This window comes from Cuculus canorus, chromosome 1, assembly GCF_017976375.1.
Source record: "Cuculus canorus isolate bCucCan1 chromosome 1, bCucCan1.pri, whole genome shotgun sequence".
Classification (NCBI taxonomy): domain Eukaryota; kingdom Metazoa; phylum Chordata; class Aves; order Cuculiformes; family Cuculidae; genus Cuculus; species Cuculus canorus.
The window spans coordinates 69,922,171-69,949,075 of NC_071401.1; the positions used below are offsets into that span (position 1 = coordinate 69,922,171).

The window sequence follows — 26,905 nt, forward strand, 5'->3', positions numbered from 1 at the left end:
AGAGCGCACTGCACTTAGACCCTCCCTCACATTCATCCAATTACCTTGTATATATGTGACATAAGTGACTTAGAAACCCATCCTTCATTAATTTCCAACACAGTGAAGCACTTTTGAAATTGCCACCACTAATATTTAGGCTAGAATCAGCAGAAAACTCCACTGGCCACCTAGTTGTTTAATGAAAGCAGGGCACGGTTACAAGGCCAAGGATTGTGAGGACTAACAGCTAAGACTGTTAATGCAGAAAATAAGCAGTTCATCCAGAGGTGTACAGGAATTACGAGATACCAGCATCCAGTCTTTCCGTAGATATTCTGTTCCACCCATATAGCTCATCAAATCTTTAACCAAGTCCTTTCACGTGGATGCAATAGACTTGGACCCTTCAATCAAATATGCATGAGAACTTAATGTTTCACAGACATTTGCAAAAAAATAACTTTAAAACACACAGCCTGCTGTTCACTTCTATGTACAGACAGGATCTTTAGCAGCCACAACAGCACAGTCATTAAATAGTTAAAAATTTAATATATTCTCCTGTATTTAGACATTCCCAAACTGACTTCCTCTTACAAATAGTTGGCTGAAGTTGCTGAATTCAAAGTCTTTGTAGTGTTACAGCCAGCTAGAATTTACCTCATGTTGCCTTTTAATTTTCACTTATCTAACACAGAATCCTCTTCACACTGTCATTTCAAAAGGTGATTAATGGTGACTCACGGGTTGAAGTACAGCAGACCACTCCATTCTTTTCGAAACTCATACAGTTCTATATAATTGCGTGGATATTTTTAGTTAAGGAAAACTGGAAACTCTAAAATAATAATGAAAGATATGACCATACGCTCTTCAAAAATTAGCATAGTTAAAAAATAAATCTCATAAATAGAGATGAATGGATGGGAAGCAGTTGTATTTGAATGCAATTTAGGTTGGCTTTTTCATTCATGACTAAGGAAACAGCAAGTACTAAGGAGACCAATTAGATAATCCAGGAAGGCAGTACACTTAAGAAAAAGAGGTAGTAGGAACAGGAGAAAAAAAGAGCATTTATTTAGCACAAAATAAATGCATTAACAGCACATTGCAACAAAGGCATTAGGGGATGTGAAGAAAAAAGCATTACATTAATACTAGAGGTACAAGCTAGGGGAATTAATAAATGCAACGGTCATGGCTTGTTTATGAATATATATTTGAAGAGGCGATATCAATGAAATTTGAAGAGACAAAACAGCCATTGTTGGGAAGGCAAGAGAGAGTGATAACAATCCAGTTAGGAAGGCTTGACTAGGCAAAGAAGGAGCTAAAATAACACTTAATCAGAAGTCGCATTACCTTTTTCCAGATGTCAGGTATCTTGGAATGAAGTAAATGTGAATGCATATGAATCAATATTTTTCTTTATTCTACCAGATAAAACATCAGATAGAATTCAAGCTTGCATTTGTTACAGACTACTGAGTAGCTGTATAGGAAAAGAAAACGCATCCACCTATAACGTGAAGTGAGAAATGTCTGTGCCAGATAGCTCTAATCTGAAAGAATGTGCTAGAAAACTCATTCTGCAAGTACTAGTATTGCTTGGAATTTCTCCACTGTACTCTTTACAATTTTTCAACTCAAAAAACATTGTCTTTAGCACATAGGAATTCCGTGTGAGATAGGAAGCTAGAGCTTAAAGGATAAACAAACTCTCACGGTTTGTTTTGAGTGCAAGTAATCACTAATTTTATGTGTGGAAAACAGAGAACGCAATTTAACAAGCATATTAAAGTATTCAAATGCATCCAGAGGAAGGCAACAAAGCTGGTGAAAGGGCTGGAAACAATGTCCTACGAGGAACAGCTAAGGACTTTGAGCGTGTTTACTTCAGAGAAAAGGATGCTGAGGGACAACCTCATTGCTCTCTACAGCTTCCAGACAAGTGGAAGCAGAGAGAGAGATGCTGAGCTCTTCTCTCAGGTACCCAGTGACAGGACACACGGGAATGGTTCAAGGCTGCACCAGGGGAGGTTTAGACTGGACATTAGGACACATTTCTTTACTGAGAGGTTCGTCAAACTCTGGAATGGCCTTCCTAGAGGGAATGCCCCTGTCCTGTCAGTGTTTGAGAGGCATTTGGACAATGCTTTTAATAACATGCTTTAACACTTCGCCAGCCCTGAATTGGTCAGGCAGTTGGACAAGATAATCACTGTAGGTCCCTTCCAACTTAAATAGTCTAGTCTCTTTCTCTTTCTCTTTCTCTTTCTCTTTCTCTTTCTCTTTCTCTTTCTCTTTCTCTTTCTCTTTCTCTTTCTCTTTCTTTCTCTTTCTTTTCCAGCCACTTCCTCAGCATAATCCCTTCATTAAGACCTTCTTTACTTAACATACCCTTTGATAACTTCATAAGAATAGTTCAGAGAGCTGACCAGGCATCACTACTTCCCATTTGTAAGAAGTCCTCAAGGAACGATTGAGAGGAAATAAAGCATTTTTTAATTTTTTTTTCTCCCTGCAGTTTCAAAAAAACCTGTAAATAAAATGATCAAATTAATTACAGTCTTTTAATATTGGCATCGGCCACTGCAAAGTTGTGAAGCAGATGATCCTTGAATAGATTAATACAAATGTAGAGGATAATATAATTAACACCAATAAACATTCATTAATAGAAACTAATACCTGTCAAGCTAGCTCAATATTATCTTCTGAGCTTATACATTTGTGATGATATAATGTACATTTGTAAGACATCTCACCTGATGCAGTGTGACATTTTGATTCAGGAGCAAAAATCATCGTGGCACATATAAAATTATTAAATTTTGACTTCACGGTAAGATTCAAAATGTAGCTACAAAAAATGTTATTCACCTGGACCTTTTATTGAGATGCTACGCCCTCTAGCTTGAGGCTATTTAATGCTTTTTGTTAATGATGGAGAAGCAATCATAACATTAAAATTAAACGTTTATACATGACACAAAGGTTGAGGGAGTGGTCAATAAAAGACAGAAGTTAGGATAGAAAACAATTCATATAGCTTTGAGCCTGGATTCAACTGTCAATAGGCATTTCTGTACTTCAGAACATGCATTCAGGATTGAAGCATATACTTTCTACCGAAGACCATGGAATTTGCTTTCTCAGAATTGGAAACCTGCCATTCTGAGTGCTGTAGGTCTAAATGTTCTGGTATATTTCTTGTCAGTTAATATTTATTCTAAAAAATACTCTTTGTCTGAAATCTTGGCCAAAATACCAAGCACAGATTTTGGATATGTATTCTGAAGAATATTAATCCAGATATTTATATTATGTCTATGTGTTATGCTTATGCAACAGCTGTTAAAATAAAATCTAATTCTGAATGCTGCACTTCAAAAGTTATTTTGAAAAGTTGTGTAGTGTATCAAAGTGCCAGAATATTTATTAGAGAGTAGAAATGATTCCATGTGTGAAGATTCCGTGTTTATCTTGAAGGATAAAGGTTGGTTGATTACCATCTCTAAATACCTGAATGAAAAAAAGAAAACTGTTAAAAATTGTTCTTCAGTCTAGTAAAGAGATATTAAGACTCAAAGTCTGAGCTGATGCTAAATCACTGCTGACTAAGAAAAAACCAAACATTTTTCACAGTGAGAATAACTAAACATTGAAAGAATGTCAAGGGTTGTAGTACGACTTTATTGCTGGAAATTTTTAAATGAAGACACTTCTAAATGGCTTTCTAAAACATTCTACTTTGTCCATAACTATTAAGTTTGCAGCAGTATAATCTCATACCATTCAAGAAGTGAGATTAGACAATAATCATAGTCTTTTCCAGAATGCAACATGATCAACGGAGATGGGCTTCTGCAGTGAGGTACTCTTTAAAGCCTTCAAAGATTATAAGGGAAAATAGGCCACAAAAGCATACATTAGGGACAGTTGAGGTAGACTGGATGTCAGTATGGATATGAAGAAACAGGTTATCCCATTCCACTATTATGTGAAAGATGTGACAGGACAGTCACAATGGTGAGGCCAAACTCACGAACACTTAAATTGAACAAAAAGAATATCGTATAAAGCAAAGTGTTGCATTTTTGTTATTTTTTAAAAGTGTGTAAAATGAAGCATTTTATTTAAAAAAGGGTGAAATGAGATTTTTTTGGTAGCTAATTAAAAACTATTCCAGATTATTTTGTAATTATGCGCTCACCAAATGCAGTCCTGTGAAACTTCGTAACAAACAAACTTCAGTACAAATAGGCCTTCTCCCATAACAACAGCTCTCGTAGGAAATTCAGTCCTAGAAATAAATCAGAAGTGATCAGAATTGACAGATGCCATAAACCTGGGGATTCCCTGGCATGATTTGGTGCTTATTGAGAGCAAGATGAATACAAAAGTCATCAGTATTATATATTCTCAAACCTCCTACACTATTTGTTGCTCTGAGGAGTGTGAAGAATTTTGTGTTTGAAAAGCATTGCACAGCCCCCATCAATAAACCCTCTCAAAAAAAAAACCAAAAAACAACAAAACAGTTTCCTACATAAATGACACTCATTTTCATTCTGATCTTGTTTTCTTTCTGATGTCTACTCTTACTGATACAGGCAGCTATAATAATTTATTATTGGTTTTACTTCATCTGCTGTTGTTCACTTCTTTAAGCAGTAAAGAAAACCTATATACTGTAAACAGTAAAACTTCTTAGGAATAGCAAGTAATGGATCACACATGCTACACCGTATTTGTGCATTGATTTTCTCTCAGATTGATACATGAATTCAAATGGAGATTATGTTGGCAACTTTTCTACAATTACGGCAGAAATTGAACTGGACTGGTAATCATGGATCAAATCTTGCTTACGGCATTACAGTTTTTCATTCCCACTACGCAGCTTGATGAAACTGCATTTTTGGAGGATTTTCCAATATTACTTGTACCTTACAACAGCCAGACTAAAAATCCATTGTTTTCACTAGTACCCCATTTGAAAAAAAATACAAAAAATATTGTGTTGTAAAATGAAAGTGTCATTATACCTAAAGACAATGGGCCTGAACAGCCTGAGAGCAGTTCTTATGCTCTTAACACCACATAGATTAATAAGATGTTAGCGCTTCACATAGCTTTTGATGGAGAAGAGTATTATATACAGTAGTGGGACTGGGATAAAAAGAATAGGTGTATTTGGCAGGACAGCTTGTGTAAGTATATAAACATGTAAGTATACAAACAAGCAAAACAGTCTTGATCATGTTGCCAAACATATTTTTTTCTCAAAGCTTGTCTTTTTAGAATTAATTTTGGAGGTCAATTGTGTTCATAGAAGTCAATCCATCTCCCAGTACATTTAAAGCACTCCAGGCACTTAACAGAAGACATGGACTACAGCTACAGGCAGTGAAATCATTACAGATGAATCAAAAATAATTGATTTTTAAAGCGTGTGTATAGCACATAATGAATTGGTAAGGGCACAAGAAATACTGGCTAGGAGGTTTCAAATGACTATGGGACACAAAGTATTTAAATGTTAAAAAAATGAGGTTTTATTTATTTAATTTCAGTTCTTCATGAAAGGTTCCAGTATACAGCCTATATGTGCCAGTAATTCTGGGACGTAAAAAATCAGTACAAAGAAATTAGACCTTTGAACAAATTAATTGATTTTCCAGATTTAATGCTAAATGCCAAAATCAGGGAACGAAATAACTTTATTTGGAAACATACTTATTAACTATTAAAAGCAGGCAATAGTTCAAACAAAACTGTCATCTTACAAAAATCTTTTGAAAATATTGCTTGCATCAAAGAAAATGGAAGTTCACTATCTATGGAGGAACGAATAGAAGAAATGCAATTTTTTTGATGGCAATGAAAAAAAATTGATACCTTCAAATAAAAATATGTTCCTCAATATTATTATCCTCTTGTTATTACATGAGGGGGAAAGAAGGCAACTTAATGTCTTTTGGATCTAATAAGTTAGGACAAAGTCTTGGTCCTACTTGGCTTTAAAAAAATTGCTGCCTTCAGACAGCCTGGGATCTGATATTTGCTTATCTGTCAATATTTGATTTTTATTATACATACTTATGAATATGTATATACTTACTATTGAAAATGATTTATACAAACACAGGCAATGCTATTGACATTGAGTTTCTTTTTTCTTTGTATACTTGGTACAGTAATTTGTCTGTGATAATGAGAAACTTAAGCAATGAGTTGGCGCATATGGTGTGCATGCATTTCTGCAAAATTTGCTGTTCAAGTGTGTGACACACCCTGATGATGCCAAAAAGAATTACTAATTCAAAACCAGAGACCTTTGAGACACAGAAAGCTTTCTTCTCCTCTATTTGTTCAATACCTGTTATACGGGACCCTTGTCTGTGATTGAGTGTCTTATAGCTACTATGATGATACATATAAAAATGGCACACTTGAAGATCTGTGCATTTCTTGTGTGGCTAAACATGTAGTTTATGCAGAAATTATATATGTAGTGAGTGCCCATTGCCAGTCTAAGAACCTCAATTTATTTGGGATGAGGTGCAAACATGTTTCTCTGCTGTAGACGTGCTCCTATCCAAGCAAATCTTATCTAGGTATCATCATGAAGGTATCTAAAGGCCAGAGCAACACAGACAAGTCTAAGACAAGCTCTTAAGAGACAGCATGATTTTGATCATTTTTTCCTTCCTTTTGACTTGGAAGCATTTGTCCTAGAGTGCTACAGAGCAAAGATTGTTCCTGGAAATGAAACCGTTGATGCATGCCAATTAACACACTTTGGAGGAGTCAGAATAAGCCTGCAGTAATTCCTCAGTATTTCTTCATTGTTTATAGATATGCTGAGGAAGATAAAGGCATTTTTAATATGCTTTCATGATTCTCATTCCTCCTACATTTCTCTTCAAGAGAACTGCAAAATCATCTTTTCATTCTTGTCTTTTTTATTGTAATAATAGCTCCTTTTGGAGTCATAATCGCTTGTAAGGGCATTCAGCTATTTCTTCCAATATTTTGCTTAGTTTTTGAATCTTCCAAAGTTCAAACCTTTTCCATAATCCAACTTTCAGGAGGTCGAGTATCTAAAAAAGTCGTGCGAGGATGGGATACCAGCTGCTGAAATGTTAGTAATAGACAGCATACTTTAAGAATTCCTGATTTGTCTTATTTAATTTTAGTAATGCTAGTAAGAACATAGTTTGAACTTCCACAAGGCATGTTTCTGAGGGGTTGGGATGATGACCTGGGATGAGAAAAGGCAGAACTATTCTGTCTGATTTTTAAGAAGATTTCTACTCTGAATTAGGCATGATTTGGTTTCATACCACAGACTCTTACTGCCAGATTCTGAGCTGAGATATGCTTTCCAGATAGTACAAAATCTAGAACCTGAAACCCCTCTTGACACCAGCACTACCATGATAGCGTGCATGTCTTCCACAAAAACCTCTGTTGTGAACCTTTGCAAATACTTCCATACATACTGACTTTGATGAAGAATTTGTTTTGCAATTATTTTATTTCTCAACTGTCCGATCAAGGTATTCAACTACAGCAGTGGTCTACTGCTTGGTCTAATTGTTTTCAAATATTACAGTTATATCCTCATATCAGAGAGAAGAATTGTAAATGCAAGTATTTCTGATGCAAGGATACCATCCAGGATGCCTGATCAGCAGTGGCTCAAAGAGCAGAATTTTTTCACTTTACTAAGAAAGCAGAGAAAGCTAGTCCAGGAAAGGCAAAACTGAGCTTTGGGAAGAAAAGTTCTGGAAACAGGTTGGGGGGAATGAAGAGCAAATTACAGGATTAAATAGGGTCTTCTCTTTGCTTTCAAATAAAAATAGATTTTTTTAAAAAAGTACTGTAGATTCGAAGTTTCTAAATCAAAGTTTATTAGGTTGGAAAAGACTTTCAAGATCATCAAATCCAACTGTAAATATAACACCGCCAAGTTCACCACTAAACCATGTTCCTAAGTTCTACATCTACCTCCAGGGATGGTGACGACTTCCCTGGCCAGCCTGTTCCAATGCTTGACAACTCTTTTCTTGAAGTAATCTTTCTTAATATCTAGTGTAACCTTCCCTGGTGTAACTTGAGGCCATTTTCTCTCACCCTATTGCTTGTTACTCAGGAGAAGAGGCCAATCCACTTCACTACAACCTCCTTTCTGCTATCTGTAGAGGGCAACAAGATCTCCCCTCAGCTTCCTCTTCTCCAAACTAAGCAATCCCAGTTCCCTCAGCTGCTGCTCATAAGACTTTTTCTCCAGACCCTTCACCAACTTCATTTTCCTCATCTCGACATGCTCCAGCATCTCAATGTCTTTTTTGTACTGAGAGGCCCAAAACTGAACACAGCATTTGAAGGGTGGCCTCAGCAGTGCTGAGTGCAGGGAGACAACCACTCCCCTTGTCCTGCTGGCCACACTGTTTCTGACACAAGCCAAGATGCTTCTTGGTCCCCTGGGCACGCTGCTGGCTCACATTCAGGCAGCTATCAACCAACCCTCCCAGATCCTTTTCCACCAGGCAGCAAATGTAGTTTGCTCACTATTAGTTTTACTAAGATAATAAGGAAAATGCCTCAGTGCACTCTCTGTGGTCGCACTGATCAACAAAGAAGTACCTGTGACATACAGTATGAGTTCTCATTCTAATGACTGGAATGTTTTTCTGTAACCAAACTCTCATAACAACATAGATAAATTTTGCCACTTATTATTCTGCAGTTCTAGTGACAGACAACTAACATGTAACTTTCACGCATATGCTGAAATTTCTCTGAATATTCATTGTACTTTCATATTCCAGCCTCTGTAAAGGAATACTTTGTTTATTTTTTAACACAATTGGGATTGTAGAACTTACTGCAATAAAAAGGGAGGATAAATTGAAATGCGTGATAAGATAGCATAGCATATTTTGAATTAAAAAAATATTTATAGTATATAGTTTTATATTTTTAAATTATTTTCTTAAAATAAAACAGCAGATTTAATTCTGTTCAAATATTTCACCTTTAAGGGAGCAGTTCTTGGTGCAATGTAGGTAAAATTCTGGCATATCAATCAACCATGCCCTTAATCTTCAAAAGACAAAGGAAACAGGCTACAATTTAACATTGTTCATTAAGATGCACAGCTGTTATTACTTTAAAAAGTCATTATTGTTCTGAATAGTGTCCCACTTTCAAACTACAAAGTTAAATTAATGTAAGTCTCGTAGGTCACAGACAGCAGTCATCTTAGTTTCATGGGAAGCATTGCTACACTATTCCTGTTACTCCAGATTTGCTGCCTTAAGATGTATCCTTTGCTCTCATAAAAAAATGATAGGGCACTATTTTGCCTCAGTGTAATTTTCATTATTTCAGTGATGCTCAGTTAAAAGTTAGTTTGCCTTCCTGGGAAATTATTTAAGGTCTTAAAAATCATAATTCCTCTCTTAATTTCAAAGTGAAATTTTTTGGTATTAGCTATTCCAGTGGTCCCTAGCTAGGCAATCACTGTGTGATTATTTTTAAACTAAGTGCACTAGTTTAATGATATACAGTTTGGAATGAGGTTTTTCCTATCCTGTCTGCACTGCAGGGCTTTGTCACACAATCAGCCCCAGTTCGTCTTCTAGCAGTGCCAATAATGTCAAGTGGATCTCTGAAGGCTGTCAAAGGAGCAAGGAGGCACAATGCAGAGTGCTTGAAAGCTTTTTCTGTCCTTTGAGTTGCTCATACCTGCAGGACATACATAATTAATTGTTGGTCAGTTGTTTTAGAAGAGAGGAGAGTTTCTTTGTACAAATTATTTTGTACAAAGAGGAAAGTCAGAAATGTGTGTACCATGGCTACTTTCCTTTAAGATGCAGGCAAGTGTTTTTAGATAGAGAAGAACTGCTTCTGGAAGGAGTAGTTTAGACAATAGTAATAGTAATAGTAATAGTAATAGTAATAATTTAGCTTGAAGTAATGCATTGAGGAAAGCAGCCATAGCACATACATGCTGGTTCTTCTGTATTCAAAGAGAAAATTCAGGAGTCTCAACAGAAGTTGACTTGGCTGAAGACAGAAGAACTGAAGCAGTAATTTAGTTAAAAATTGTAATTTACTGTAGCTATTAAAAAATACATCCAGTACATGCTGTACAGAAACATGATTGCCTTTGACGGCAGTCACAGCATTGATGCTTCCAGTCGAGGCTCTGCATTTCAACAGTGGCAGTTCACTAAGCATTGTCATCATCATTCATCACCTCTAAGCTGTGTGCATTCTAAGCATGGTTAGACTATTGTACGAGGACCAACAAATTGTCCTTTTACTTCCACTTTGCATCATTAATTCCACTGATCAAAACTGCTTCCTCAATCTCTTGGTGTATTATTGTTAGCATGTTCCTATAAGTTAGAGTATAGCACAGAAGGTACAGTATATAAATTCTGCTGCCCGTATGACTGGGTCTACCTTCTTCATGGTGGGAATTTTTGTGTAGATTTCAGAAGAGAAAACAAGTTAGTGGACAAATGAATGCAACCAATCATTACCATAGGATGTAATTTTCATTGGATGCTTGTTAGACAGTTATGGGTCTTTGTTGGATACTTGGAAATTTGCAGTTCTTTGTAAAATTCGACTGAGTCACATTTCCTTTATTTAGCTTGCTGGAAGGATGTTCTGCAGAGAAGGGGCATCTTGAGAGGTTTTTAATTGGAATAAAGAGAGGTTGAATAGTTCTGTTGTAAAAAAAGAGTAAGGGAGGGTGTGAGGAAGGGAAGGAAGGCAGGAAAGAAGGAAGGAAGGCAGAAGAGAAGCAAGAAGAGAAGTAGTGCATGTCCTCAAGCATGAAGGCATCAAGTTTAACCATGACATAAAGGAGTAAAATAACTAAAATACCCTTTAAAAGACTAAGAAGGTTATTATATTTAGGTAAAATAGCCTTAGCACCCTCACAAAAGTAGCCCAATTTAGCTTTCACCAAGCAGTCAAGGGTGTGATTGACACCTTGGATCATCTGCAAGTGTCTACAATGTCTTTTTCCAAATCTGAGCCAGTCACCTATCTTTCTTAATGGCTGGAGAGAAATGGAAATGTTTTGGACAGGTTCACCTCCTTCTAAAGTGAACTTCTAAAACAGATTAGGCAAACCATATACTAAAAGTACCAATTTCTCTTTGTTCAGTATAGCAAGGAAGCTATAGTAGATGTAGAATTCTTTGTGTCTAAGATCAGGTGAAATGAATACTACCTGAAAGGTACTGGATCAGTTTGTGACTAAATGGAATGATGGACTTACTATATTATTTAATCTCTGCCTTGGTTCCCTTCTGCAAAGCAATTTAAATGCTCCATAATTCCCTCCTATTCTCTGTTTATCAGGTTTATTTCAGCAGAAGACCTTGGAAGCAAGGACTCTATCTTACCGGCCAGTATCTTTCTATCCAGTATCTAGCCCCACTCTCATTTAATGTGCTGGGCATCTAAAGTGGTATTATCAAGAGGGATAGTGACCTGTGTGCATACTTGAATTGTGTATATATTATATTGTTGTACACAGTGAGAATTCTGCAGATTGCTTTATACCATTCTCAATTAGTGTATCCATGGATATGCGGTGCAAGATACAACAACTGAGTAAGGGAAATGCAAAGACTCGGCATATTTCCTATAGAGTCTTTGATTTCCTTTTTTTTCCCCTCATCCTTCTGCCTTGACAGACACTGTTTGAAAGATTATCTTAACTTTTTTTCCATGGTTGTTGAGTCGGTTCCTGTCAATTTATAAAGCCTCTGACTCCTTACTCCCTTATCTGTGAAATTACTTCATTTTCTGTGGTGTGAGTCTTTCTTCAGTAATGCAAACCAGATTAGGGAGCTGGTGTGGTCTAAAAATAAGCTAGCAGAACCAACACACATCAGTTCCCTGTTGTCATTCCCGACATGAAGAAAAGTGCTGGAGAGCAGTGGAATGAAAATAACCCTTAGGCAGCAAACAGCCCACAAGGCTCACTATATCATGATGTACGGCAACACTTCCTACTTGTAACTACAGTGAGCTCTTTCATTAAAACTCTGTCCCATCATGCCCAATCCACAAGGCTTCTGAAATTGCTTTCATGAAAATCATAGAATCATAAAATGGTTTGAGTTGGAAGGGACCTTAAAGATGACCTAATTCCAACCCCCCTCACCATGGATAGGGACACCTCCCACTAGATTAGGCTGCTCAAGGCCGCATTCAAGCTGGTCTTAAACACTTCCAGGGGCGGGGCATCCACAGCTTCCCTATTCTGGTGCCTCACCACCTTCATTGTGAAGAATTTTCTCTTTAAGTCCAGTCTAAATCTTCCCCCTTCCAATTTAAAGTCATTCCCCCTCGTCCTATCATTACATGGCCTTGTAAAAAGTCCCTCCCCAGCTTTCTTGTAGGACCCCTTCAGGTACTGAAAGGCCACTAGAAGGTCTCCCCAGAGCCTTCTCTTATCCAGGCTGAACAACCTCAACTGTCTCAGTCTTTCATTGTATGGGAGATGCTCCATTCCTCTGATTATCTTTGCAGCCCTCCTCTGGACCGATTTCAACAGTTCCATATCCTTCTTATGTTAAGGTTTCCAGAACTGGACACAATACTCCAGGTGGGGTCTCACAAGAGTGGAGTAGAGAGGCAGAATCACTTCCCTTGATCTGCTGGCCACGCTTCTTTAGATGTAGCCCAGAATACAGTTGGTCTTCTGGGCTGTGAGCACACATTGCTAGCTCATCTTGAGCTTCTCGTCAATGAACACCCCCAAGTCCTTGTCTGCAGGGCTGCTCTCAATCACGTCATACTCCATCTTGTATTGAAGCCATGGATTGCCCCGACCCAAGTGTCTAACCTTGCACTTGGCCTTGTTGAACCTCATGAGGTTTACTTCTCCAGCTTGTCCAGGTCCCTCTGGATGGCATCCCCTCCTTCCGGTGTGGCAACTGTACCACTCAGCTTGGTGTCATCTGCAAACTTGTTGAGGGTGCACTCGATCTCACCATCTGTATCATCAATGAAAATATTAAACAACACTGGTCTCAATATGGACCCGTGTGGGACACCAATTGTCACAGATCTGCTTCTGGGTATTGAGCCAGTGACCACTAGTCTCTGACCATCCAGCCAATTCCTTATCTACTGAACAGTCCACACATATTTCTCCAATTCAGAGAGAAGGCTGGTGTGGAGGACCATGCCAAAGGCTTTACAGGAGTCCAGATAGATTGCATTCATTGCTTTTCCTGTGTCCACCAGTGTGGTCACTCCATACTAGCAAGCCACTGGGTTGGTCAGGCAGGACTTGCCGTTGGTGAAGCCATGCTGGCTGCCTTGATGTACATGTTCATCTAACAGAGGCATGATGAAAACGCTGACAGAGTTATCAACGTCTTCCAAATATGTTTATCTCAAAACAAAGTACATAGAAAATGTCCTTTTTCATAGAAACATAGGATCATAGAATCGGTTGGTCAAAAAAGACCTTTAACTCATTTTTCTAAGTTTTTCTCCCCAGATCACACCCTCGGATTTTTATTTACCTTTGACTTCGTAGCATGATAATTCACTCATGTTACAATGGCCTTCAGAGATTCTTTGGGTAGAAGTTACTTTTACTGAATTAATTTTCTATGCAACATTTAGCTATATTCAAAATATACATTGTGTTAAATGTTTTTGTTCTAAATACTCTCTGTTATTAGAAGATTAGGCTTTAATTTGTTTCAACTTCTAATGAACTCATTGTGTCTCTACTTGGGGGAGTTGTATGTACGTTACTTTGGAGAGTAATCCCTCTGGGCTATTAATTTCTTCAGTATTCTGATGGTTTGCTGTCAAATGACAGAATTATGTACCTATTGCAAATGATGCCTTCTGCAAATATTGTGTTCTGGAAAGTGAAGGTCTATGACGAGAATCTATATAATTTCTTAGGTCAAGTCTGACGTAGTCAGACAAAACTTCTTAAAGGTTCTCAGGCATATAAACTCTTCTTCACATCTGAAATGGAAGCAAGCAAAGCAGAGAAATTGGTTTCAGTTCAGTTTCATTATTGTTAATCACTGCAACTGTCTGAGAGGAAAGGATAGTTAACATCTGTGAAGCTGAGGGAGCTGTTAGTAGGGAGAGAGGTGATAAGGTTAGTAGCCTCTACTGGGTAGAAAGAGAAGGAGAGATTATTATCCCCTCTGGAGTCACAAAGGTTAACAGAAGAGATACTGAGAAGAAAACTATATAATGTGAGATAAAGTAGCCTTCTTACTGAGCTCTTGATTTTATGAATCAGGGCAGAATAATAAACTTTATATTCAGGCTGACATTCTGAAGGTTTACATATAATACTAGTGAGCAGAACTGCTTTGAAATGAAGGAATGCTTGTAAAAAGACTCTTGATTTTTAATTATGAGTCCTTTAAAAGTATGCAGTCTGACCTCTCTTGCCAGAATTGAGGCTTCAGTGCTACTCTCGCCCTAAAGACCCTTACTGCCTGATTCCTATCTCAAAAGAAGATAATACAATTTACTCAAAGCTGAAATAAAGGCAGGGAAGACACATCTTGCAGAAGGAGGGATTTTGTGTGGTTTGACTACAGAATCTGGTGAATTCTTCATGTTTGTGGTCATGGAGCACTCCACAAATATCAAGTCTGGAAAGCCAATATCCCTTTAAAAAATTTACTCATCCAGAATGATTGCTGAGAGCCTTTGCCTCTCCGAATATGTAATCATTTCCACAGAGACCTAAAACTAAAAGAAAGTGAAATGGGAAGTTTTATCTGAATTCTATTTCACGTGAAGTTCACTTCAGAGATGCTCTTGAAACTCTAAAAATATTTCTTACACAGTATTTTTATGAAGTTTAAAAAACTAGCACCTCAGTGAACAAACATCTGTATCACACAACAATGCCAATTCATTTTCTGTGCTATTATTGCAGGTGATTATGTAGTCATGACTATATACTTCGACTTAAGTAGAAGAATGGGATACTTCACTATTCAAACATACATTCCCTGTATATTAACAGTTGTTCTTTCCTGGGTATCCTTTTGGATTAAGAAAGATGCCACACCAGCAAGAACAGCATTAGGTAAGTTGTTAATAATTCCCTTTTCTGCTCTCTTTGAGCAGTTTCTATGCTATCATCTGCATTCTATGCTATCATTTGCATAATTTGAAAATCTCAGCTTCCTTTCAAAAAGACGACTAACTATATGCTTTGAATTATCGCTACCACATCTGCATACTCAGATCTATTTGTCACTGAAGTCTCTGGTTTTCTGCCTTTAACAGAGTAATTAAAAGTAAACTACCCTAACCGTTTGGAATGACACTGCCACCTATGTTGCATAATATTCTAGTATTAATGTCTGTCTCCTTGTTCTCAGTATGATATTTAGTGACTTTTTTTTAAGAATACATTAATCGCACTGCTAGCTTCTTTACCTTCTGAAACTTTCCTGCACAGGAAAGTTTTTTATATACAGTCTTTTATATAAAGTCTTTTATATACAGAAAACTGTGAGATATAACAATATTAATTCATGCAAAGTGCTTTAGCTTGTGTGCTTGAAGTTAAGTTCCACACGAGATGTATAGATATTTTTCATAGATTGTGGAGATTTAGGCTAGTACAGGTTTTCCAGCAGCTCATTTACATCAGGACACATGTATGCATTTTGGCATTGTGTTTTAGGACACATTTAGAAATGCTGATCATTTATTCTTATATCTGTAGGAAGACCTGCAGGTTTTGCCAGCATCAGGGGCATATGTCTATATTTTAGCCAATTATAGGCATACATCAGAACTGAGGGAAAAACCAATATTTTAGTCCAGGCTGTGGCTGCTGAGGCTGCCAATAGTAACTGATTCAGAAATCTGTCAGTCTAGAAAAAAAAGGAGAGGGTGTGTCAATGTTTACATGCCTATTTTCAAGCATAAAGGCTACCGTTCCATACTATTCATTGCTTCTTTCTGCTGGAGCTTTTTACTATGCCATTTAACCAACTGTACTCTAAATAATTTCAGTTTGAAAGTACAGGATATTAAAAAATGACCTGCCTGACTTTTTGAACTGAAATCAGAGAGAAACCATTTGTAGGAGCAACTGAGTCCCTAGGTGATACTGTTGCGAGGAAAAACTAGAGGACAAGGGCTGTGAGCAGGCTGCATCTCCTTGAAGGACACATGTAGGCAGCCTGCGGCAGGCAAAGCATTCTCAAGTGCTGCTGTGTTCTGAAAAGCTTTCATTCAATCACAGTATAGGAGAGGCCATCTGTACAAAGAACCTGTCTCCCACTCCCCAGAATCAATGGTAGTCAGTACTCCCCACCCTTTTTCATTCAGATAACTAAGCATTTACCAGAAATAGTGGTTACTTATGAAACCTCACTAGCCATGGCTTTATTTACACTATGAAGCTGTATGCCCCTCATTCCTACTATCAACCCTTAGGTATCTTCCGAGGGGGCGGTGGTATCAGCTTTAATTCTTAGTGGGTGGTGAGGGGCATACTTTCAAACCAAGAGCAGCTGACTGACATGGAGCTATGCAAAAGGATCAGTAGAAAGAAAACTCCCAGAAAACCTGTAATAAGAATACCTCAAGCAGTAAACAGTGGTGCACAATTCATAAGTAATTCTGTATTAAAGCCCATTTTGTGCGAGAAAAAAAAACATACCCTGCTTGATTTGTTCCAGGAGTTTGTAAAACTAAAAAATGTAGTGCTTCTGACCATTACAAGTCATGTGGCATCTTGTGGGTCCAGTTTTATGAGGTTATTTTCCAGTTAAAGGAATATTCAGTCCTCATTTCTTTCACGTGAGTGTCTACGTGCCCTTACACTGTGGATCTAACAATACGACAGACCCTAAGACTTATGGTTATTTTGTGATGCTTTCCACTTCCAGGACAGCATGAAAACAACACAAAGATGAGGATGATGCATCTATACAACTGCCTCTTCCTGGCTGTGTAGACTTTCCTTTGGTGGTCAGAAAATAGAGCAATACGTCTTTAGCGTACTTCCTTGCTGAACTGCTCTCTTCTTAAACTGTGTGACTCAGTGAAAATAAGGAAAAATTGACCATCCCACACAATGAGTAAGAGAAAAGGTGTCTAACGGTTTGCATTACTAATTTTCCAGAAGCAGTGTTTCGTACCCTGTCCCTGAGGGCAGTTCCTCACAACACACAGCTATGTTTTCCAATTAATTAGGCTCGGAATTGCATTAGATCACTAGTCACAACAGTGTGACTCTCCCTGCCTCACCTCCTCAGCCAGCAGGAGCTTTAGAGAAAAAATGTGTTCTTACACTGAGGTGAAGTATTTGACGTAAGAACACAAAAATTAGATTTTCCAAGGCTAAATTCAATGTCAATTGTGACTAACTCCTAAAACCCTATAACATAACTTTTTAATAAAGTCAAATGACAAGAAAATAATATATACATTGGTCAGCTTCTTTTTTTTTTTTTTTTTTTTTTTTTTTGTGCACAGAGTCCTGTTGCTCCCAAATCAGCAACAGCTTTTTGACTGTTGGGATGAAGTAAGCAGATGTTCCCAGTTTAGAGATCTACTTATATAATGCAATTTAGAAATCTGTCTGGGCAGTAGTACACATCTATATTTGAATAGTGGCACAGGGTGATATTGTGAGTAATATAGCCAAGGGCAAACTGCTGAAATTGTTCTGCTTATTAGTTGAAATGAATTGTAGACTCAGTACACCAAACCTGCTCTGAGTATAGCTGCATTAATATAAAGGAGTAACATCAGGGAACTATTTCACTCTCTGAAATTAACAGCAACTTCCTAAGCTATTGACAACAGCTCACAGTTGCATGAAAGATGGTTTTTACCTCTTTTTGAACAACTCTAAGTAATAAGGTATTTCTGTGCAAAAAAAAAAAAAAATAAATACAGCTGGGGTATTTTGCTATGAGGTAAAAAATAGGATCACAAGTCCTATTCAGCCTTACTATTCAGAGGCATCAAAGTGCTCTTTAAAAACTTGGCATCATGATCCTTTCAACACATGCGTTTTGAGAGGTTGAGGCTCAGAGCAGAAACATGACTCACTCCAGGACACCTGAAAGGTAAGTGGGAAAGTGGAAATAGAATTCGAGTGTTGGATGAGAACCGCATTTTGTGATCCCAGATTATTTTGCTCTCCTTTAAGAGAGAAAAGGAAAAAAAAAAAAAAAAGCCTCTCTGCTCTTACTGCTTGTCTTGAGTGATCAAGATGATCTTCTCCCAAAGTTCGCAGTTAAAAGCAGCCAGCAAGTGTCTGAAGAAAATTAATGATCTGGAAAACAAAAGGTTGTTTCTCTTGAAAATGAAGCAAATTAAGTTAAATTGAAGCTTTCATCCCATTTTTGCCATGAATATAACAAGTAATAGGACTAGGCAGTTACTACAAAGTGACTTTGAACTGCAGTTTGAAAAAATACAAAGGGTGTCAAGGCCAGCAATGTGTTGATGAAAAAGAAAATAAAGATGATGTTTAATAAAAAAATGAACATTGTTCTCCCTGTCACTCCATCATTCACTAGAAAAACAAGCAGGAGTTCCTGACAGGTGTTAGGTAAAGAAATAAAGTTTAATTAATTAGGTTTATAGACAAATGACAGCATGGGTAAAAGCAATAGAACTTTCCTCCTGTGTCCCATCAACATACCCTTAGGAAAACAAGAATGAATGAGCCTCACTGTCCAAAGAATCTCTAACACTGAAGATCCTGCTACCTCACTTTGCATAGTGTTGTCCAGTAAGGAGCTTTCAAACAGCAATAGTTTTAAATAACTGTTTAGGCCAATGATCTAAAGGTTAACATGTTCTCATGCATTATGTATCCCTTCATCATTTGATCTCCCAGACACTCTTTTGATGATCACACAGCATCTTTTGGTATGATGTTTGCTTATAGCTTATAGATGTCACAAACCAGTATTTATGCACAAACTTGTAAGCTCCCCCTTACACCTGTCTACTTGAAAATTTTTATGCCGGGTTACTTCAAATCTGTCCGTGGCTGATATTAAAATTCTGTTGAAATAGACAGTTTGAGACCACTGTTAATTTCAATAACAGATGTACAGTTCACTTCATCATACAGGCCTCCCTAAAGTAAGAGACTTAACAATTTCATCTGACAAGGTTCATTACATTTGAAACCACTCAAAAAAACTGAATTTTCTTAGCATAAGAATTAAAATGAGTTAAAGGTACAGAATCTAGATACCTTTGTTGGAAATAATAGCTGCTGCATTTTATTGATATCTGCATGTCTGTTTATTCCAAATTGTATACATATAGGAATACAAAACTTTATCATGGGGTACATCTTCTTTCTTTTTTATCTCTGCATGTTTCCCTGTAAGACTTATTTTAATGTTCTAAAACATGTGTCTGTGTGTCAAATGTAAAATTGATACACTGGGTAGAAACTTTGTTATTTTGATAACTCCTTGTTTGTTTATGGTGTGAGCTGGCATCCAAGTTCAAGCCACAGCTTAAATGAAGAATGGTGCTTTTCTATTGGATTTCATGCCATAAAAATATTTCACATGAGTAAGAGAGGTAAAAATATGTTTGTTTTACCTTTGGATGCTTTCATCTGTGCTTAGCAATCTTGTCGCACGCCCCTGCCTTCAAATGTGATGCATAATCCAGAAACTATGATGGCTTGTGATAATACTAAGGTTTCCTTTCCCCAAGGTTTTATATTCTGGTAGCAAAATGTAATTTGTTGTCAGAGACTGAGGATAGACACAATATCGTCAAACTAAAATAAATCTTATGCCAGTGCTGTGTCTATAAATTTAGTAGAACCTACTTTGTTTCAATGAGCTAAAATTAGTCCAGAGCTACCCAAAACTCGCATATTCTGTATCAGTGAAGCATTTACAACATGATTTAATGGGCTGATTTTGCTCAGTTCTCACCTAGAGCTTCTAACTTTTCACAGTTTCAAGCATGATTTTGGGCAGAAATTTCATATTCAGGCTTAATGCATGGATATAGGACTCAGGGTGAGCCAGGGACTTTTACCCATAAGTACAGAGGCCAATGGCAATTTTTTTCTCACTTCTCTGCCTTCATGTCCATAGTCACCTTAGCACCTGGCCATCATCACAGATACCTGCACAATATTTCTTGTCATAAATAATACAAAATTATACCTGCACTACAGTAAAAACAGAGAAAAAACATTACATAGTCTGTACAGCATTTAGTAGAAAAATAACAGACCTTTGCAAAACAAAATTGGTTTTAACCATTGCAAGCTTTTTTTCCCCCTTTCATTTCTTTTTGCCTTTTAATTAAAAATAGTTTCCTAAAATAATCTGAGATCCTGTCACAGGATGAGCAAGAAATAAAAACTTTCCCTCGAGTCCAGGTAAAAAAGACATGGTATATTGTGCTGGAAGAAGACTATAGGTTTTGAAAAATTTTTTAAAGGTAGTAAAATACCTAAGAGTTGGTGCATGCACATGTGGATCTGAAAAGAACAGATTTGTGTTAGAAATCTAAATGTGGGTTAGGAAGTGTTAAACAACTTTATTTTATGTGGTAGAGTATGTCGTAGTCTGGATGCAGTTCTTCTGAAGTTAGTGACTCCCGAATCTGGACTCACATAGGAAGACTAATTAACCTGTAGTTAGTAAGGGTCAAATCAAAGTTAGTGAGTTAACACCTTTTGAAGTTGGACATTTAGCAGTTGACTACTGTGATGAATGGCAAAGCATGAGGTTTGTCTCTGGAGCTTTTTCAAAGCATTGGCTAGCTACAGAACTGTTGGTGATGAGTCTGTAGAGGTTACTGGACCACGACAGCCACATGTACTTAGATTGGGAGTGGCAGAGTTAGCAGAAACCAGAAATATTTTCCCAATAGATTTTAAGTGTCCAAGGTTCATACAAAGTCCACATTTCCCACTTTATATGAGTATTTCTTTCATCTTGATTGTTAGGGTTTGTTATTTCAGGAACTGCTTTTTTATTTTTATTTTTTTCTTTAGTTTCTACATTATTTAGGGAATACATTTAGTTATTTTTCACTGCAGAATAAGGTCAAGGCCCAAGCAATTATTTGCCTCCTGGCTCTTGCAGGGGCGTTCTGAGGGTTTGAATAGGGGTGGTTATACTTGTGAATCACTGTAATTTCTATCAAATGCTACAAATCAGATGTGGGCATTCCTTCATAAATATAAAGTAGTCAAAACTAATCCACAGACACTTCTTTCTCTCCAGAGTGCTATTTGTGGGAAGTAATTTTACTATAAGGCATATTTTAAGTCATCCCCTGCCATTTCAAACACTGTGTACCATCAAAAAATATCACTTTAACTGTAAAAAGAAAGATTACCTTATGGTTATGTTGTTTTAAGAACAGTTTTTCTCCTGAGATTTATTTAAATGGGAGCTTTATTTTTCTTCCCAAGCCATTGAGGAGTTTTATTTTTTCTGTCAGAATGCTTGCAGTTCGTAACATGATTAAAAGCATCAGTCCAAAGTGGGAATGAAAAGACTTCTGTTCCTCAGGAATGAAGAGAAATTATATGAATTAACAGCAGCCAAATAACTCACACCCCATAGATTTCACTGTAGGACTGGTATTATTGTTTCAGGGTATTTCACACTAAGTAGTTCCAATTATATTCATTATTGTTAAATCAATGTAAGATGTGATGCTTTGTATGAATTAAAAAGGTTATTTCCATTAAGATTACACCTTAAGTTTATATGAAGGCCTGTTTTCCCTCACTCAGAAGGAAAATAGTAGTAGAGGACTCCCAAGGAAGGAGCAGTGTGAAAATGTATTTTCAAAATTCACACTCAGAACTTTGCAGCAATATTTTTCTTTTTTTTTTCTCCTCTTTTCTTTTTTGAACATAAGATTTTTTATGAGAGCATTACAGCTGAGAAAAAGACCACATTTCCTCATTGTTGTCTAGGTTTCCTGGTTTTAATTTTTTCAAGTTTATTACTTCTATTGCTTTACACTCCTCTTCAAAAATTTCTTCATTCCCTCCTTCTCCCTCACCACCATTCCAGCCTAACTGGGACCAGAATAAAAAAGAGACAAGGTAAAGCATATTGAACAACAAAGGAAATTCAGTTTTGCAAATACAAATATAAACAGCTGAGGAAATCTTTGTTCACAAAATATTGTTGGCTGTACTGATGTTATGTTTCATTATTTTTGTAATACCAAATGAAATTAATGAACTTACCATGATTATTTGGGTACACTTCAGATTTCTATTTTGTGTGTTTGTTGCCAAAGATTCCTCTGTGACATGGAGAAATAATATTGCATACAATTAAACCAAGTTTCTCTCTGCAGGCATTACCACGGTATTGACCATGACAACTTTGAGTACTATTGCAAGAAAGTCATTACCCCGTGTCTCCTATGTCACTGCTATGGATTTGTTTGTGACTGTATGCTTTCTATTTGTCTTTGCTGCTCTGATGGAGTATGCAACCCTCAACTACTACTCAAGTTGCAGGAAGCCTAACTGTGCTAAGAAGAAAAAATCGGTAAGATGGGAGCATTGACATTTCTTTTCTAGTATGTGCATGGCTAACAGAGCAGAGAGTCATTCAATGACAGCCTGTAATCCCATAATACTCCACTCTTCTGAGCTCATCCCAGTTTGTGCTGTGATCTGCAGAACCAGTTATGTGCCTGTTGAGTGAGGTCTTCTTCTAACAGAAGCAGCCTCCTGACCATGAGACAGCAACTCTGCCCACACATCTTTTGTCCTCCAGTTACTGTTGTTGTAGTCATAAAGGGCTTCTGTTGAAACAGATTGCATAGCTTTTTATACAATATATACACATCACCGTGTATTCACATGCACCTACTATTTCAGGGCTTAACAGGTCTAGAAATATTTATGAACTTTACAAACAGGATTCCAATGTCTCCACTGGGAATCAACAGGTTTTTGGGTTTTTTTTGCCCTATGCACAAAGTGATTTGTTCCTAAGTACAAGAAGAGAGGAGATTTCCATAGGTTTTATACATAGCTGAACTTTTGGCCAAAAGGACACTTCCATTAGGAACACACAGATGCACACAGGAGCTGCTTATTTAGACTCAACTAAAACAACCCCACAAGAAATTGCCTGGTGTACTTCATATTTGACTACGAGAATGAGAAGGGAGAATATAATGGAGGAAAAATGTGAGTGTGAACCTAGGGAAGGAAAAGTGGGTTGTCCACACCAGATCAGTGGAAAATCTTATGTGTCTGACATTCATAATTGGAGATGTTGTATGCCATTTTGCATAATGGAAGAAATATGAAATCTGAAATACAAAGGAAAATAGGCAAAATGTGAAGGAAGAAATTGAACTGTGATCAGTAGCGTAGAGTCTAGTTGGAAGCCTGTGGCCAGCAGTGTTCCTCAAGGGTCAGTGGTGGGTCCAGTCTTGTTCAACATATTCATCAGTGAGCTAGATGAGGGGACAGAGTGTACTCTCAGCAACTTTGCTGATGACACCAAACTGGGAAGAGTGGTTGCTACACTGAAAGGCTGTGCTGCCATTCAGCGAGACACAGTCAGGCTGGAAAGTTGGGTGGAGAGAAACCTAATGAAGCTCGACAAAAGCAAGTGTAGAGTCCTGCACCTAGGGAGAAATAACCTCATGCACTAGTACAGGTTAGAAGTTGACCTGCTGGAAAGCAGCTCTGTGGATAAGGACTTGGGAGTCCTGGTGGAAAACAAGCTGACCATGAGCTAGCAATGTTCCCTCATGGCCAAGAAGGCCAATGGTATCCTGGAGCATCTTAAGAACTTTATAATTGGACTCAATGACCCAGTAGGTCCCTTCCAACCTAGTGATTCTATGATTCTATGATTCTAAGAAGAGTGAGGCTAGCAGGTCAAGGGAGATTATCCTTCCCCTCTACTCTGCCCTAGTGAGACCAGATCTGGAGGGCTATGTCCAGTTCAGGACTCCACAGTTCAAGAAAGACAAGGAACTACAGATGAGAGTCCAGCAGAGGGTCAGGAAGATGATTAGGGGACTGGAACATCCCTCTTATGAGAAAAGGCTGAGAGACATGAGCCTGTTTAGCCTGGAGAAGACTGAGAGGGGATCTTATCAATACTTATAAATACCTAAAAGGATGGGTGTCAAGAGGATGGGGCCATACTCTCTTCTATGGTGCCCAGTGACAGGACAAGGGCCAATGTTCACAAACTGGAACACAGGAAGTTCCACCTGAACATGAGGAAAAATTCTTTACTGTGAGATTGATGGAGCACTGAAAGGTTGTGGAGTCTTCTTTTCTGAAGGCACTCAGAACCTGCCTGGACATATTCCCGAGCAACGTGCTCTAGGCAAACCAGCAGAAGAACAAATGCTCACTTAGCTATTATTAGCTAAATAAATAAATTTAATGGGTTGACTAAAGATTTAAAGTGAATGGAAAATAGGTGTGCATTCTGGTGGGGTTTCATGCGGTTTTAAAGTGTACAGAATATTATGGCGAACATGTAGAATACTCAGGATGAAGTCTTTTATGGACAGATGCATTTAAAAGCTTGGTTTAAGGAATGCTATGGAACATTATATGCATATGAAACAATAAATGTGTTTTCTTCTGAATAATTCTTTTATTATCTTTATTTAAGCTACCTGATGTCAGTTTTGGTCATGTAATGGTAAGTAAATTATTTTATTCAGTAAGAGCAATGGAGGCATGAATATATGGTTGATATTTACTTGCAATAATTTCTGAGAACTCTCAACCACTATCTTACGGTTTACCCTGACTTCACTATAAATATTATTTTGGTTTTTTTTTGTTAAAAGGTCAGTTTGGTTTTGGCTGTGTCAAAGGAAAATAGCTGCCTCTTTCTATAAAGACTTATCAAATGATTTGGGAGGGAGAAGGGTCAAGCGTAGGATATTGTGTGTTATTTTTACCTCAGAAATTTTGTGTCCACTTTATATAATACTGCAGTTTCTCATTACATTTTATAAAAAAGTAATAAGAGCAAGTTATGTCAGAAACTTATATGGAGTTTTAACTCAGTTTCCCAGAGAATAATTCATTTATACACATCTGTAAAATATTTATCGATCTTTCAGGTGAATTTTCAAATAATTTAAGCACACAGTTAATTGCACCGTATCCAAAAATAGAATAAATTCTGTTCCCCAAAACTCTAGAAACTATTTATATATATATACTTTGAAAGTTCAAATTGAGCACAAAATTAGGTCTCTAGGTTGTATGAAAACTGAAAATGAACTGCGTACTGTAATATATGTAAATATAAAACACGCAGAGTTAATCAGTTGGATGGATGGTCTGTTTCTCAGCTATCAGATCCAAATAGGAACAGGGACAGAACTCAAATAGTGCTTTTGCTTTACTTGATTTGGATTTGCTGAAGTTTATAATTTACAGCTGCTAGCTCTACATTACTAGCTTACCTTTTACAAGTAGTGTGATACACTTTTCGTTTTTGTCACGAGTTTCTGATGTACTTAAAGAGCTCATATAGCATTTAAAGTCTGCTCATTGACAATTAATGGTTTACAGCAAGCTTTGCATTTATGCAGTCGATACTGCTGTCATTCCCTGGACAGATTTGTCTGAAAGATGATGATAAGACACTGAATGGGTAGTGGCATTATCCTTTTTCCTGTTTAAAAAAAATAAAGAAAAAATATGTACAGTTAAAATGATGGTAGGATTTAATGCTTAGTCTTTGTCTATGTATAGTCATTTGGCTGTGTTTGGAAAGTATTTGCAATCTTTTCAAGTTTTTACTCACTTTTGTTTTTATACTATAAGACAGATCCTGAGCCGGGCTTTGTTTTACACACAAAAAACTTCCATGCTCAAATTGTGGCATAAACTGCTTAAAATAAGAAGTGTCTCTGACTCTTATGATATTGTCTTTTCTTTTCTAGCCTTGCAGTAATGCCACCTAAATATGAAATTTATTAATCTTTGCAAACCCATGTTCAGATAATCCCATCCCTTGTTTTTTTCCTAATAGAGGACACTCTTATACCTTATTTGAAATAGTTAATTGTGTTTAACACTGCATTTGAACTGCCTTTTCCAAGGCACCTGAGAAGTGCCTTGCCTTGCCAGACCTCTTGGGTGGTATTGGGCTGCCATCCACTGTGCATGTACCCCTTTCTCCCCAACCCCAGCTCTGCAGGATGTGCAGGACACAGTGGGCATCGAAATTAAAGCGATCGTACTAATCCCTCCGTATTATCAGGGTCTTGTTTTATCTTCTGTTCTGAGCAGCTAGTTGATATAACAAAACAACAACGAAAAATCCCAGGCTACTGACAGATGAGAGAGTTTCCTTTGCAGAATCAGGACGTTTATCTCCACTTACAAAAATCATCTAGAGAGATCTAAATTAGCCTTTCTTCATTTTAACATAAATATTGTAGCTAGGTGTAGAAAATTTCAGTCCCCAAGTACTTAATCTTCATAATGGCCTGCAATAAATGAATAATATGTGACACATGTACACTTTAGTCATAGGTTTTTTGTCTCCAAAGTGCTTCAGTCAAAAAATGATTGCTCGTTCAATAATATTTTCCGTGTGGCAGCACATTGTAAAGCTCTGCATCCAGCCACTTGAAACTTTACAAATGTGAGAGAAGACCATGAGGGTATAATTTCTGTCATCAAATTTCAGAGATGAAGTCATTCACCACAAATAGATTTGCAATAATCTGCTGCTAAGCTGCAATCTGTTTACAGTCCACAGCACAAGGCACCTGAGAGAATTTAGCCATTTACTTATGATGAGACGAATCGTTTTCTAGAAGTAATTGGCTGAATATCATAAGGCAGTTGTTCACATATACTTTTCTGTGTTGA

At 37.3% G+C, this 26,905-nt stretch overlaps 1 protein-coding gene across 3 annotated transcripts in view; it reads left to right on the plus strand.

Moving 5' to 3' along the window:
• GABRG3 (gamma-aminobutyric acid type A receptor subunit gamma3) overlaps positions 1-26,905 on the plus strand; it is a 315,410-nt gene that overhangs the window by 279,283 nt on the left and 9,222 nt on the right. For 2 of the 3 annotated variants that reach the window (XM_054053392.1, XM_054053406.1), the window contains exons 8-10: positions 14,960-15,112; positions 22,375-22,571; positions 24,678-24,707. In XM_054053392.1, the coding sequence (XP_053909367.1) occupies positions 14,960-15,112; positions 22,375-22,571; positions 24,678-24,707 (380 nt within the window). The remainder of the gene's footprint in view (positions 1-14,959; positions 15,113-22,374; positions 22,572-24,677; positions 24,708-26,905) is intronic. The other variant, XM_054053396.1, reaches the window with a different exon arrangement.